The sequence below is a fragment of the Doryrhamphus excisus genome, linkage group LG5, assembly GCF_037039965.1.
Source record: "Doryrhamphus excisus strain RoL-2023G ecotype Guam linkage group LG5, RoL_Dexc_Guam_v1.1, whole genome shotgun sequence".
In the NCBI taxonomy this organism is placed as follows: Eukaryota; Metazoa; Chordata; class Actinopteri; order Syngnathiformes; family Syngnathidae; genus Doryrhamphus; species Doryrhamphus excisus.
In genome coordinates, this window is record NC_136361.1 from 13,106,944 (window position 1) to 13,121,645 (window position 14,702).

At 44.9% G+C, this 14,702-nt stretch overlaps 1 protein-coding gene across 1 annotated transcript; it reads right to left on the reverse strand.

Moving 5' to 3' along the window:
* Positions 1-1,892: 1,892 nt before the first annotated feature.
* onecutl (one cut domain, family member, like) lies at positions 1,893-10,343 on the reverse strand. Its single transcript, XM_058053487.2, has 3 exons — positions 10,085-10,343; positions 8,689-9,804; positions 1,893-3,788 (listed from the first exon to the last, which is right to left on the reverse strand). Exons 2-3 carry the CDS (start codon positions 9,674-9,676, stop codon positions 3,478-3,480), a joined length of 1,299 nt encoding a protein of 432 aa, XP_057909470.2. The 5' UTR covers positions 9,677-9,804; positions 10,085-10,343; the 3' UTR covers positions 1,893-3,477.
* Positions 10,344-14,702: the final 4,359 nt, after the last annotated feature.

Genomic DNA, 14,702 nt, shown 5'->3' on the forward strand with positions numbered 1-14,702 from the left:
GTGGTAAAGTTTTGGCTTCTTTGTCCCAACAACACCTAACTTTAGACTAAATAAATTGGAGAGGCTAGCTAGTTAGCTCGGTAATTATGCTAGCGGCAGCTAGCATAGCAAGTATCTTGTGTTCCTGCAAGTGATCCTGTAGCCTGTACCTGAAAGGTGAGTAATTTGTTGTAAACGATAATAGTGTAAAAGTCTACTACATGTCGAATAGGTCTTAATAATGGTAAAAATCGTACTTAGAAAGTTAGTTTTTTAATGCTGTAAATACAATATTAATTTAAACTAGTTCTACTTCAAGGAAATCACTTCTAAAGGAACCAATAACTGCGATAAATAATTCCCTAACCTGATATCAATAATTTAATCTGACACAATAATTAATTGAAATAAAAATACGTACAGATAAGGGCTTTTTGCAGCAATTTTTGGTTAGATTAATTACACATTATGAATTAATTGTCCATTTTTATAATCTATTTACACTGTGTTTGACGTACTTCTCAGTGCAAGCACTTGCACTCAGAAGGCTTGAGTGTAAGTACCCAAGTACACAAAATGTATCAGACCCAAGATGGCCGACATCATTGGGGTCAAGGTTCAGAGCCATATGTGTCAGGAGCCAGAGTTTAGCAAGAATCGTATTGATTTTGACTACTTGATACTGTCAATACGCAACAAGCGTATTGATTGTGGATGATAGTTGTGGGGTGGAAGGTCAGTACTTCTGCTGGAAGAATGCCGAGTCATGCTGGTTTACAAATGACTTTATTGTTTTAGTGCAACATGACAACAAACAACATGAGGTATTCAAAGGGCTTTCCCACCATGATGGACCAGAGTGGCAGCAGGAAGCGTCTCGGCAGGACAGGAGCGTCCGCGAGGCTTACAAAGGTGTAAAAATAGTGTGTGTGGTGGCGAGCGTGCAGATGAATGCTTGATTGGTTTGTGAGGACAAGAACAGGCAACGTTGATTACAGCAAGATCCTCCTTGCTTGGATTGTCACCTCCTCCTTTTTTTGGTCTGGACTATTTATTTACACACATCACGGGTCGACAGGAGCGTACTGGACTAAAGCTTTGGCTGGACACGGGCCCGCTCGGGCTCCGGGTTTGGATTGATTCCAGCTTATTTGGTTTTTTGGACGTAAAGGCAATGAAGACGGATGCAGACACACCCTGACAGCATGGAATCTTTGGTTACACAATATCTTCTCACACAGTTGAGGTAGATGGCTCGAGTCTTCATGTTCACAAAGACTGGGACACACATGGGGGGTGGGGGGTTTCACACAGTCAACGTCTCAGTTCCACCATCATAACACTGGTGCTTTCTCGGACACAGCACTTTATCATCTTTGGTTCTTTCTTCTTTTTTTTTTTGCTTATCAAAAATGTTTTTTGGTCTTTTTTCTATACCCTGAAAGTGTTTTTGCTTTCAGTGGGGGGCGGGAGGGGGGTCACTAGGGGATTCTAGAATGTAGACAGAATGTTCACTTATCAAGGGAAGCTCAGCTTTGATCACATGACAAAAGTTGTCCAGCAGGGGTCAGCACAGTGACCTCTTTTAGTCTGGATAATAGCCCCCCCCCTCCCCGCCACCCCCAGCATGCTTCTTGCAATTGTTACACATTAAAGTTTAATACATCAGCCCCTTCCTGCCTCTCCTACACTCAGCACAACCTTCATCCTCGTTCTGCAAGGTTCCACCTCCTCTCTGATCCCCCCGCCCCCCCAACACCCCCAAAGCCCACAGGTCTGACCCAGCACGACCTGTGGACCAAGTACCCTCTGAGAAAGACTCCTTTCAAGTCAATGACCCCCCCCCCCCACTCCCAATCTTTCAAGCGCTCGCTGTGAAGGACGCACAGTCTGTCCATGGAAACACCCCCCACCCTTCCCCACCCAGTGATGAGTTCAGGACAAAAAGATGAGCATGAGCCTCTTGGAGGAAGGAACTAAGATCCTTCAAGGATGCTCTTGGAACTGAGACCACTGGCAGAGGACTTGATGAGGCGAAGAACACGGGGTGGGGGGAGGGGGGTGGGGGTGGTTCGCAACCATGCATGACCCCCGGGGGACACGAGCATGTGACCTTGAACCTTGAAGATACCCAACAAGGCCTTCAAACGAGCTCATGAGAAAGTGACGGGGGGCACAATGCCATCACGTTGTCATCATTATTATTCTTATCATTATTAATAAGAATTATAATGTTATTAATTCACGTTACTCGTTAATATCACGACATTCAGAGAAGCTTTGGCCTCAGCGCTAAGAGCACAAAGAAAGAGGAGCAGGCCTTAAAGATACTGTACGTAACATCACGGGGAGGGGGGCGGGGCTTCGGGGATCGGTACATTCAGGGAAGCAATGTTCATCTTTGGTATTACGATGGGATTCTACAGCTAAAAGTGCCCATCAGAAAAAGGCTTCACACAAACAGACAAATAAATAGTTACATCATATAGTTAGCGTCAATAAATAAGCAAATAAATTAAAACAATAAATACACAAAGAGTAATAAATAGTATTGATCGCGTCAGTCAGCTATTGGCTATAAGGAGGCGTATCAAAGCCTTTCCTTTGTGGACCAAAACAATGACCTTGTACCTGCATGGGCGGGACTCAAACAAAAGCGCCCCGCAGTGCCACCGTGTCGCTAGGAATCCAGCTGTGTGCTTGACATCTGTACAAAAACATCAAATTCCTTCTTTTTGCTCCTGTAAAAAAACATTTAGAGTGTGGACAGTTTGTATAGTCGGGTGGAGCTCCTCCCCCTCTTGATAGCTAGCTGCTCCCCTTCTGATAGCTCCTCCCCTTAAGGAGCTGAGATCTTCTTTGTTTGGATTCTTTTTGGTTTGGAATTCTGTCCTGGCCCCTGTGATTCATTCAAGGCCGAGGGGGAAGCCGGTGGGGGGGCATCAGTTTGTAGGAATGATTGACAGCTGCGAGTCAGACGTTCCATCACGTAGTCCTAGAGCCATCGCCATGGAAACACATGCTAAAAAAGTAATTCTTAAAAAAAAACAAGAAAAACATCCCTTTCTTCCTCTTCCGTCTTGATTCTCGAGGAAAGACAGGACACCAACAAAAACAGGGGGTTGTCTTTGGGTGATGGCGTTTGATTGAGGAAGTCACTCAGCACATGTGAGCAAACAGCACCTCCTGATTGGTCAGGAGTGGCGAGGACTTGAAGGCGCACCAAAGTATGTTTGCTCCTGATTGGCGGAACCTTCAGCCTCTCTATACTACGTCATCAACAGAAAAAACAAGATGGCGTCATGAAAGGACTGTACAAGCGGGACCTCCCGCCCCGCCCTCGTATCACTCTGGTCCCTCCCACTCCGAGGGAACCACCCACTTTGGTTAAATCACGGATCACGGCTGCTTCCGTCCCTCCGACCGCCAGGAGGACATTTATTTCGGCCGGTCTCTGCTCAGACCCGTCTGGCGCCCCCTACCCGCCGCACCACACCATCATGCCGTGCTGCAGGACACGGCCGAGGATGAGGCGCTGGAGCCCGAGGACCCCGTGGAGGAGGGGCGGCCCTCATCGGCCCACTTGTTGAGGTTGCGGCGGCGAGCGTTCATGAAAAAGTTGCTGACGGTGGACAGCTCCAGGCCCAGCTGCTGAGAGATGGTCACCTGCAGCTCCTTGGTGGGCCGGTGGTTCTCCCGGAAGATGGCCATGAGCGTGCGGCGCTGCAGGTCCGTGAAGACCAGCCGGGTACGCTTGGGGCCCTGGTTCCGTTCCAGCTTACTCTGCTCTTGCTCCTTACGCTTGCAGGCTGCAAACACAAGCAGGAAGACGCGTGAAACACAGCAAAGGTGGAGGCCGGCTAACAGGGACAAATGGATTAAGCAGAGGGAAAGTGGATTTGTTGAAGGAAAAGCGATTAGCTCAGCAAACTTGACGACTTAAAAGAGATGAATCAGCAGCTTGTGTCAGTGAACGCATCACGGTGTTCCTCTGTGAGATTCTGACCAGACTCTCAATTCACACAATAGTCCACTGACCGACAACACCACAGTGAAATAACACACTGCTGACTCAGCAACAATCACTAATTGATCTTTTATTAGACACTTGGGAGAGGAGGGGGAGGGTAAAACATTTGGGAAAGTTGAGCAATTATCTAAATGTTCACTTAAACTTGTGTTTCTATCTACACGCCACATGTTTTGCTGACTATTGCACTCAGACACACACAAAAGGATCTGACCTAGCGCTGCCAATCCCTACATGCAGAAAACACACCGTGCGAAAAGCTAAGCTCAAATATTTTTAAAAATATATTAAAAACTGACCATTGAGTGCATCACACTACTTCCCCACTTCTAACCTGATAATAATGAATAATGCTGAGTAAGGCTGACACATGTTGGATGATGAATGTCTTACAAATTATTGTGGATAATCAATATCATCGACAACAATTTTTGAGGCAATTTTTTTCTTTTCAATTTATATGGCAAAATAATGAGTGCATCCCATCAAAAGCAATAAACTTCGACACAATTTCGACACATTCATGTCAAGCGAATGTCAAGCGCTTTTCAATAAATTAAACAAAAAAACTTCAATGAAAATAAAATAACAAATTGTTAAATGCAAAATTAATTCATTAAAGTGCTCGACCACTTCTTTCACTCGATTATACAATTGAGAAATTACTATTGATGACACCTACATGTACGTTCTCGCAGGCAATTAATACTGTCTGTCAAACATTTCCAACATTTCCCATCATGATGTCTTTTCAACCAATTTACAAGTTGCATTTCTTTTGCAATGTAGCAAACGACACTGTCTGTGAGAATGCAAATTGTTTGTTTTATATTTACTTGGCTGACTGTCAGGATGAAGGCTCTGCTGCACAGCCAACCCGGGGCTGTGGCATTCGGCTTGCTAACTGCTGAGCATTTGCTAGCTGCTAACACCCGCCTCCACATACTGGGGGTCAAAGAGGCTGACGGGAGGGTTCACTCTATCCATTCATTCCACTATAAACCAATACACACAGACACATGCAGAGTGAACCCTCTTGGCATCCAGCCTGTGTGGTACAGACAGACGCGGAAAACATGTCAGTTTATCAAGGCAGCAAAACGATCAATGTTTTTTTTAATCATTGGATTAACTAATTTATAAATTATCATGACAGGCCAGCCGACACAATTATATTATAAAATGTTGCAAAGAATTAAAGCTACAATGGAAATTTCAGCTGATTGGTTGAAGCTGAGTGTGACCTTGAAACACACACACACACACACATCAAACTAAATACATTTTGGGGGGATAGCTAGTCTAGACCTGGTCTATTCTATACAGTACTGATGTGATGACATATATGGGGGCGTGGCCTGTTTAATACAGTAGTGATGTTTTTGAGGGGGTGTGGCCTGTTCTATTCCGTAGTGATGTATTGTGATGATAGCGGCTGGAGGATTTATGGCCCGTTGGGGGGGGTGCTCCTTCCCTCACCGACTGGCCGTGGCGGCGGTGGCGGCCATTAAGTAAATGCTTCTTAACACTGTAATGGTGCGTAAGAGGCTCACAATCATCGTGCTATAAATCGGCAGCGGTGGGCTGACATAAATACCCCCCCCCCCCACGAGCGTCTTATGATCGTGGGAACGTGGTCTAATCGGGATGTATGCTGCGTCTCGTGTTGCTCCAACGTGATGTAGATCCCTTTTGCACCCCCCCCCCACCACCACCACCACCACCTCCTCCACCGCTCCCCTGCCCCCACCTCAGGGCGGCTCAACCCCTCCCCCACCTCCCTCAGCTGATTTGTGGGGCCAGCGGCTGATAGAAATTATTGATTAAATGTGTGCAGCTCAGACTCGTCGACCCCGCCAGGCTGGTTAACCCTTCCAGGGCCGTGCTATTGAGGGTGGTGGGGGGGCGGAGAAAAACAACAATTCGGTTGGTGTAATTTCCCGATATGCAAATGCGATCGCCGTTGACCTTTGCGGGGCGTGCGTGAGACGCGGGCCATCAGAAGCCACTCCAGTTAAAGCGCGCTGACCTTTGGCGGCCATTGAGAAGGCGCAGACCTTCGTCGCCAACGTGCTTGATCCCTCCTCCACTTGGAGACTCTCGTCCTGATTGCATCCTCCTTGCGCTGGAGGACGCCATCACGTATAATCCACGCCGTGCACACAAAGACACTGCGGATAAATCCCAGGATCAGTGCCTACGTGTTTGGCTAAATGTCTCTGCAGATAAACGCTCGTTTGACCAGACAACATGGCCGACAAATTGTGGTGGCAGCAGCATGTTGAAGCCATTTCTGCTTTGGTGGCTTCAAACGTGAGGTGAAGAGTGTTTCGCGGAATTCTAATTCCTGTCTGGAATGGCGATGGAGGTGTGTGTGCGGCGAGCCGCTCTTTCCCATGGAAATCAATAGACGCTTGTAATTAAACAAAAAGGGGCTCGGCCAGGAGGGAACAACACCCACCCACCGACCCCCCCAAGGAAATAGGCTCAGGTCCAAAAGTGGCTCGCTGTCCAAGAATGCTTTCATTCTTTACGACGGTGATTATAGAGAGGAAGTGTGTGACCACAAGAAGGAACATCTTTGACCAAACACAGCCATCAGTGAGCACACGTGCATGCACTCCACGCTCATCAATCAGGGATCAATAATTGTTAGGCAATCATTATGTGTGCACGCCATTGTCATGGTGGCCTTCATCAGCCACAGTTGTGTGTGTGTGTGTGTGTGTGTGTGTGTGATCCCTGCAGAGGACACAGAGGTGAGCTGATGCTGGCCGCCGTGTCCTCCATCCCCAAAGACTGTCACGTGATTTGAAATGTGAGGAGACGATACACATTTTGGCTTTATGTTGTAGCTGATGAAACTAATTTGTGTAATTTCTAATAATATATCTAATTGATATTTACTTTTTGTGGATTTTATTTTTACAATATGTGACGGACAATTTAAAAAAAAAAAACAGCTGCAGACTGAAAATGGCCCCCAGACCGCACTCAGGACATCCTTGACCTAGAACTACAATGTCAGACCTCCTGCTTTAATCAACAGCACCTTTGCTGGTTGTAGCAAGTACTGCACAGCGTTTGGACTCAACGGCTTCAAAAAAGATGACATGAATCCAAAATCAACATAATAGATCAACATAATCTATTTATAATAATCAATTATTAGGCTTGTCACTCTAATGCCGGATACACACCAACATGCACTTCATCACACATTCCACACTAGTCCATTGTTTAATGGTTCACTAGTTTATGTGGAACCCCGCTAATTACCCGACTAGCTGAATGTGGTGGAAACAAAAGTCTAGATCCAGACTTGGCTCTAGCTACGTGTGTGTATGTGTGTGTGTGTCTGTGTGTGTCCAACAACACCATCATGACAGCTCACTACTATTTGTTTAACTAACCAGCAGAACCTCATACTAATTGTTTCAATAACAACAGAACTGCATTCTAATTTTTTAACCTCAAGAACTCCATACCAATTGTTAAAAAACAGTGGAACATCATACTAATTATTCAACTAAACAGTGGAACTTCATACTAATAGAACCTCATACTAATTGTTTAACCAGCAGAACCTTACACTATTTTTTAACTAACCAGCGGAACCTCATACTAGTTGTAAAACCAACCAGAGGAACCTGATAGTAATTGTTTAACCAGTGGAACCTCATACTAATAGTAACTAACTAACTAACTAACTAACTAACTAACCAGCCAAATCTCTTACTAAATAACCAACCAACGTATGCGTATATAATAACTGTATGCTAATTGTTTAACCAGCAGATCCTTACACTATTTGCTTAAAAACAGAACCTCATACTAATTGTTAAACTAAACTGGGGATCCTCATACTAAGAGTTAATCTAACCAGCCAAATCTCAGACTAATTGTTAAACCAAGCAGTGGAACAATATACTAAATGTTTAACAAACAGAACCACATACTAATTGTTACTCACATACTAATTGTTACTCACAGACTAACTAACCAGAGGAATGTCATACTATTTGTTTACAATAAGCAGCGGCGCTTCACACTATTTGTTAAACCAGGCAGCAGAACCTCATTCTAATTGTTTAACCCGAAGCACCTCATACTAATTGTTAAACCAACCAACGGAATCTCAATTTTTTGACCAACCGAAACCTAACCCAGTGGAACTACATACTGATGACCAAGCAGCGGGACGGCATACTAATTGTTACACTAACCAGTAGAAACTCGTAGAATTGTTTGACCAACCAGAAGAACCTCATACTAATTGTTTAACTAACGGAACCTAATTGTTTGACCTACAGAACCATAAACCAACAGAACCGCATACTGATGGTTTAACCAAGCAGCGGAATGGCATCCTAATCGTTTCACTAACCAGTGGAAGCTCATAGTATTTGTTCAACCAACTAGCAGACCCACCAACCAGAAAAAACGCATATCAATTGTTTACTAATAGAATCTGGTCAGTCTCAAAGTGGAAAAGAACCGAACTGTCCCAAGAATCTTTGTTTTTGTTTTAAAGAATGTACTTTTTTCGAGCCAGTAGAGTCAACAGTAAGGATGTCTGCACCCACAAGGTTGGGAAGGTTCTAGTGAGACCATAGACGTCTGTGAAGAACATCTCTGTGTGTCTATGTGTGTGTTTGTGTGTGTGCAAGAGGTCTCACCCTCCAGGCGTAGTGAGGCCATCCTCTGGAATTCGGGCTCCTGCAACCAGCGGGACATCCTCTTGAAGGTCTCTCGGCCCGACTTGAGCTTGGCCCAAGGTTTGGGGTTCCTCAGGAGGTCAGAGAGCGTTCCCTGCGAGCGGCACAGGACTCGCTCTGCGAAGATGGCCTGGGGGATGCTGTACCTCTTCAGCTCTGTGATGATCCGCTGGGCCACGTCACGTGTGTTGATCTCCTCACCACCACCCTGCGACCCGGCCAGTGCACCCTCACCCGGCGAGGATGCGGCGGAGGACAGGGAGTGCAAGTGGTCGGCCATCTTGGAGGCCTGCTGGCTGTGGTGGTGAGCCTGGTAGTGCTGGCTGTAGATGTGAGGGTGGTGGCCCGCTGGGTGTTGGTGGGGGTCCATCTTGTTCAGCTGATGGCCCACAGACATGTCAGTGCCGCCGAGACCCGGAGGGGACATCTCGCGGCTGAAGTCGGATGTTCTGCAGAAGAGACTCCCCCCGTGGACGTCGTAGCCGCCATGGAGCATCTGGCCGCCACCACCGCCATTGGGGCCGTTAGCCAGACCACCGTAGCCGTGCACAGATGAGCTGAGGCCCGATGCGGCAGAGGGCGGCGTCAGGCTCTGGGTCATGGCGAGGTCTTTGCCGTAGGGGTTGTAGAAGTTGGCACCCAGGCCTCCACGCTCCTCCCGCATGAGCGTGAAGCTGCCGATGACGTTGCTGACAGGCAGACAGGGGTGATGATGATGATGATGGTGGTGGAACTTATCGTCAAAGGGCTGCAGGGGAGTCAGCGTGGTGTAGGTGCTGCCTGAGCCCGATGGAGAGTCGCCGCTGTAGCCCAGCGCCGACATGGAGTGCTCGAAGGCCGGTGCCCTGTGCTCGGGTTCTAGTGGGGGACCGCCCAGGGGGGGCCGGGGGAAAGCGGCCGAGAGGTCCGAGTGAGCGTGAAGGGACATCTCTCCCAGACTCCCGTCCATCCTGGAGCTTATAGATTTATTGATTGATTAGCGCCGTCTAATTAATGATGTCACCACCTTAAGTACTTCCTCAGCACCAATTGGACCAGCTGACACTTCCCACTGGAGGGGGAACCTTCTCTTTGTGCCTACACACACACACACACACAGGAATGTTTCAGCATGCACAACTTCCAACATCCGGAATCGAACAACGAACCGTTCGAGTCGTGCACGTTTGGATCCTTCCACCGCATTTGGGCATTTTATCTCACGCATGCGCTGTTTTTTTTGTTATCGCGTTCTGATTTGTGGCGCGTGCACGGTTCTAATGATGTAAAAATGAGCAATTGTAGAGAAAAGATGATAAAATCACGGAATGGTTGCTTGGTTTAGTTAATAAAATGAGAGGATGATCCCACATCTTACCTTCACTGGGCGCCTCTCTGTGCGCGTCCACGGCTGCTGCGCGTCCTGAGCATCTCGTGCACACCATCCGAATCTCCGCGAACCTTTTTTTTTTTGTTGTTGTTGTTGTGTTGTTTTCTCCAACCAAATGCTCTCGGCTGCTTTTCTTCTTCTTGTCTTCTAGCAGCAGCTCTGCTCTTTTTCTTTCATTATCTCCTGAGATTGTCCTCCTCCTCTTCCTCCTCTTCCTCGTCCTCCTCCTCTTCCTCTGCTGCTACTTCATCGATCTGAGCACCAACTCTTTCTCCTCCCCCCTCCCTCTGCCTCCCCCGCCCTCCCCTCGGTGCGTCACGGCCTTAAAATCTGACAGATGTGCGATGAAATTCCTTCTTCAATTAACCCTTTCTCTCCAGGGTGGGGGGTGGGGGGGTGTAGGTAGGTGGAGATGCTTTCTTTCTCACCCACACCCCCACCCCCCACCACCTTCTCTTCATCATTTTTTTACTTACTGTGTTTGTTAATGCCAACACTGGACACTTCATTAGGTACACCGTCAAATGACATAAATAATAATAAATACGAATAATAATACGAAGGCTGACTTTTGATTATTATTGCTTTTATAATATATTTCAATAGATTGTGTGCCAATAATCTCAAAAAAAGGTTAGTGTATGTACAAAACTAGTAAAATCATTAAGCATGTTTGTTACATTTATTTTATTTATGTATTTATTTTATGCTTATTTTATGACAACTAAAATGTGTTTATTTCGTGGTGTGATCTGTGTGTGTGTGTGTGTGTTACTGATACTAAATGCTAAAAAGGTTCTGCTGTTTGGGCCGAGCCGAGCGTGCACAGCAGATGCTGCACGATCGATGCGCGTGCACGCAGCAGCCAGCAGCAGAAGGTTCTAGAAGCCTGGGTCATATAGGTCTCCTCTGGAACTTTATTACAATAAGTTTACTGTCATGAATTATACTGTATTTGTAAAGTATTTTAAGTACGTACATCCCTAACAATGATGACAATAATGGTTATTATTCTTGTTATTTTGTGTGAAACATGAGTTTTGTGTTCTTTCTTCAAGCAGAAGATCCATCTTCGTCCGATGGGGAAGTATCCTCATGGCTGCAAGGAGCCTAAAGGTGAAAGGTCAGAGGACGTCCCTGTGGCCTGGCGTGGACCACGTGCCCATGACAACCAGGAATAGGTTTGATTTCTATTTGTATTTACATTGTCTTAACACTGGCCTTTTAACAGACGTGACGATGATGATGACAATGACTGGCATTCAAATAAACACGATTATAATATTCATAACTAGCTAATATTTCACATTCAGTATTAATAAATAGAGCCCCATTTTACACACACAGAAGAGAAAGACAAGTTTAGCCATTTAGTCATTTTATTGTCGTCAGCCGTCAAACACACATTTCAAACATTTCATTCCAGAACTTCCTTTATTTGTACATTACGGTATATATTTATATATATGATTGTATTACAACAAATCTCATTTGACAATTCAAATCCTTTACAGTGAAAATAAAAGTCATGTTTCTTGGTTATTAAAAAAAACAAGTATATGCAGTACAGAAACACAATTCGTTGAATTTAAAAAAAATATATGAATCCTGCAACACTTATTTAGTTATTTCGATGCCTTTAAATGCAATATTTTTAGGAGCACGTCAAATGTTTCATGGTGAAAACAACAACAAAAAGCATGAATCTGATATTTTTTAAATGCTGAAATTCTTCACAGTGAAATGTATTATCGTTGAAATGTTCTTTCATTTTGCTCAAATTCATTTTCATCAACGAAAATTGGTACCTACTCACTGAATATATTACAGATACCGTATTTAGGTTTTCTTTTATGATATATTGAAATATAACATTATTCAAGTGCGGGGGGGGCATGATGTAATATTATTTATTGTTTGTTTCTTTGGGGGTTTTTTTGGGGGGGGGGTCTGTTTTTAAGTTTTTCTGCTTCACTGAGAAATCGATGACATGACGCGCACATGCTAATCAATACGTGCATTCATTTGGATTAGACGTGTGAAAAAAACACCATAAAATTGAACCTTTCTTTAAATAGCAAGACTAAAATTTCATAATTATTCATGATTCTATCCGGAAATATTTTAGAAATCAACCACAAATATGTAAGTCGAATAAATAAATTAAAGTATAAGACAGGAAACGAATATTTCATTACTTCGTCAGCACGATAGAAGTGTATTACTATTACACTCATTAATGCTATTCTTTTTCTTCTTTTTATTATTATTGTTATTAGTTGCTCATGCGTTGATTGCCTTCCTTTTCTGTTCAATTGAGCTGATTTCCGTTTCTATACTTGTTTTATTTAATTTTCTTTCCACCTAAATATTCCGCATTGCTGTTCTAATATGAAATATGTATTTTAGCAACGCGCCAACAGAAAATTCCAGTATGACGCGGTGACAACCAGAAACAATAGATCATAATAATAATATTGTTAAATGACATTGTCGTCATTATGGTGTACCTAATCAAGTGCCCTTTATATATATATGTGTGTGTGTGTGTGTGTGTGTTGTAAGCTGTGGCTATTGATCCATGCATATTAAACAGCGTCTATTTGCCCTACAACTGTTTTCATATAAGATGCAAATGCATCATTAACTGCATGCTAATCAATGCATCATTTGGCTGGAGGGAGCTTTAATACTCATTATGTTCAATCTTACTCGTGGGGGCATGCTTACTTTTTATTTATTGCATTTTTTAAAAGCTCTAGTCATTAGTTCAATCAAAAAGTTAAACAGGCCAAATTAGCAAAGCTTGCAGACTTTATTTTCTTGGTGAGAATTGAAACTCCGTTTTTGCTTGATGAGAAACTCATCAGACTCATGTCACGACAGATGAGAGGAATGAATGAATAAAAAATGCTAAAAAAATACACACATATATAATTTTGTGTGTTATTATGTTTCATTTTAACCTTAAAATATGATTTTGTAATGATGAATTTTCTTGGGGACACACTTCACATGATATTAAATATGTCTAAAAATCTGGAAAAAAAATACACCAACCATTCATTATGTTATATGAATGTTGTTTGTGTTCATGATAATGAATAAAATATGAGCGGAAATAAAAATCCAATAGTGTTGCATGCTAACCATGCAAGCTAACTAGTTAGCAAGTACTCACCAACTAACAAGTAAACAGCGTGACCTTGACACTGCCCGCTCAGGAAGCCCTGGTGTATGTATTCAAGTACCCCTGAATGGTAAAAAAAAATAAGCAATTGATAAAGACGCTGTGTGTGTGTGTGTGTGTCAAAGTGTGTGTCGGCCTCCCCGCGTCTCCCCTCTGCCAGCCCACCCCCCTTCCTTCTACTCCTCTCCCACCTTTTCATGCATCCTCTTCCTCCTCCTTCAGCCTCCTCATTCCCCCCGATTCTTCTCCGATTCTTCTCCGATTCTCCCTCCAGCTCAGCCGTTAAATCCTCCCTGCGTGGTCGTGCGTCCGAGGCGAGAGGAGGTGAAGAGTGTGTGCATGTAGCCTCCTGCGCACTCCCTCTCTTGCTCAGCCGCCCGCCTCTCTTTAATCAGCATGTTAATAAGAAAGGTAACTGATCAATAAGCTCAATGGCTGGCCGCTGCCATTGATACCATCTACATCCACCTCCCCCGCTCTGCAACACACACACACATACATGCATGCACACACACAGAAAAGTTGACAGAAGGGTTACATGGAGGGGTTTGAGGAGAAAAGAAAACAGAAAAAGTCATATGACCTTTGAACCTGCAGCCAAGACACACGGAATACAGCGTTCAATCGGGTTCAATAGGGTTCTCACTTTTGACATTAAAAGTGGAAAAGGATCAGGCGGGTTCCCTTATCCCGCCTCACACTGAGCTGCCATGGCTTTTGTGGTTCCTAAGGCCGTTCCGGTCAGGAAGGTGAACTTCCTCTGATTTCCTGGACTATCATCAGGATAAAAGCGACTGTTTTGTTGTTGTAAGTGATTTTGGGAAGCGGACTTCCCCCTCGCTGTTGAAGGATGGAGGTCTTTCACACAGGCCTTCAGGCCGAGCCGTGCTCACCCATCACAGGGAAGAGAATATTTAAGATCACAGCTTAGGGCGGCAAACGCAGGAACATCTGGGCCGCAACTCAAGCAAAGAGCCCCCCCCCCACCCCCCAGATATTATTAATAGACAGAGGGAGGAAAACACACAAGTCCTCCCTCCTCGGGATATGGAACTCCAGCAGACTCCCCGTGAGGCCCACATGAGAAGCATGGCACGGGATGAAGGCGGGATGAAGAAGACGGGAGCAGGAAGGTGGCCTTCCCGGGATGTTCCTCCCTGTGACCCCCACACAAACATCCGCCCCCTCCCGCGTTCGGCTTTGTGCCTTCTGGTAAGTTCTCTGGCAGCGTACAGTGGGATGTAGATCCTTTTACATTCATCTCCTACTTTATATCCCCCCCCTGCCCCCCCCCCCCCCCACCCTTTGCTGCTTCTTCTGGATCATTTTTCAGTGGCGGCCCAGCGATCGATATGTAGACGAGCGCGGTGCAGGCTATATCATGTATCACACTGGAATATGTGCTATAGATGATGG

Coding starts and splice junctions, on each gene's coding strand:
- onecutl (XM_058053487.2), bottom strand. CDS start 9,676: ATGGACGGGAGTCTGGGAGAGATGTCCCTTCACGCTCACTCGGACCTC. Junction 3,789..8,688: donor GGCCTCACTACGCCTGGAGG/GTGAGACCTCTT, acceptor TTGTGTTTGCAG/CCTGCAAGCGTAAGGAGCAA.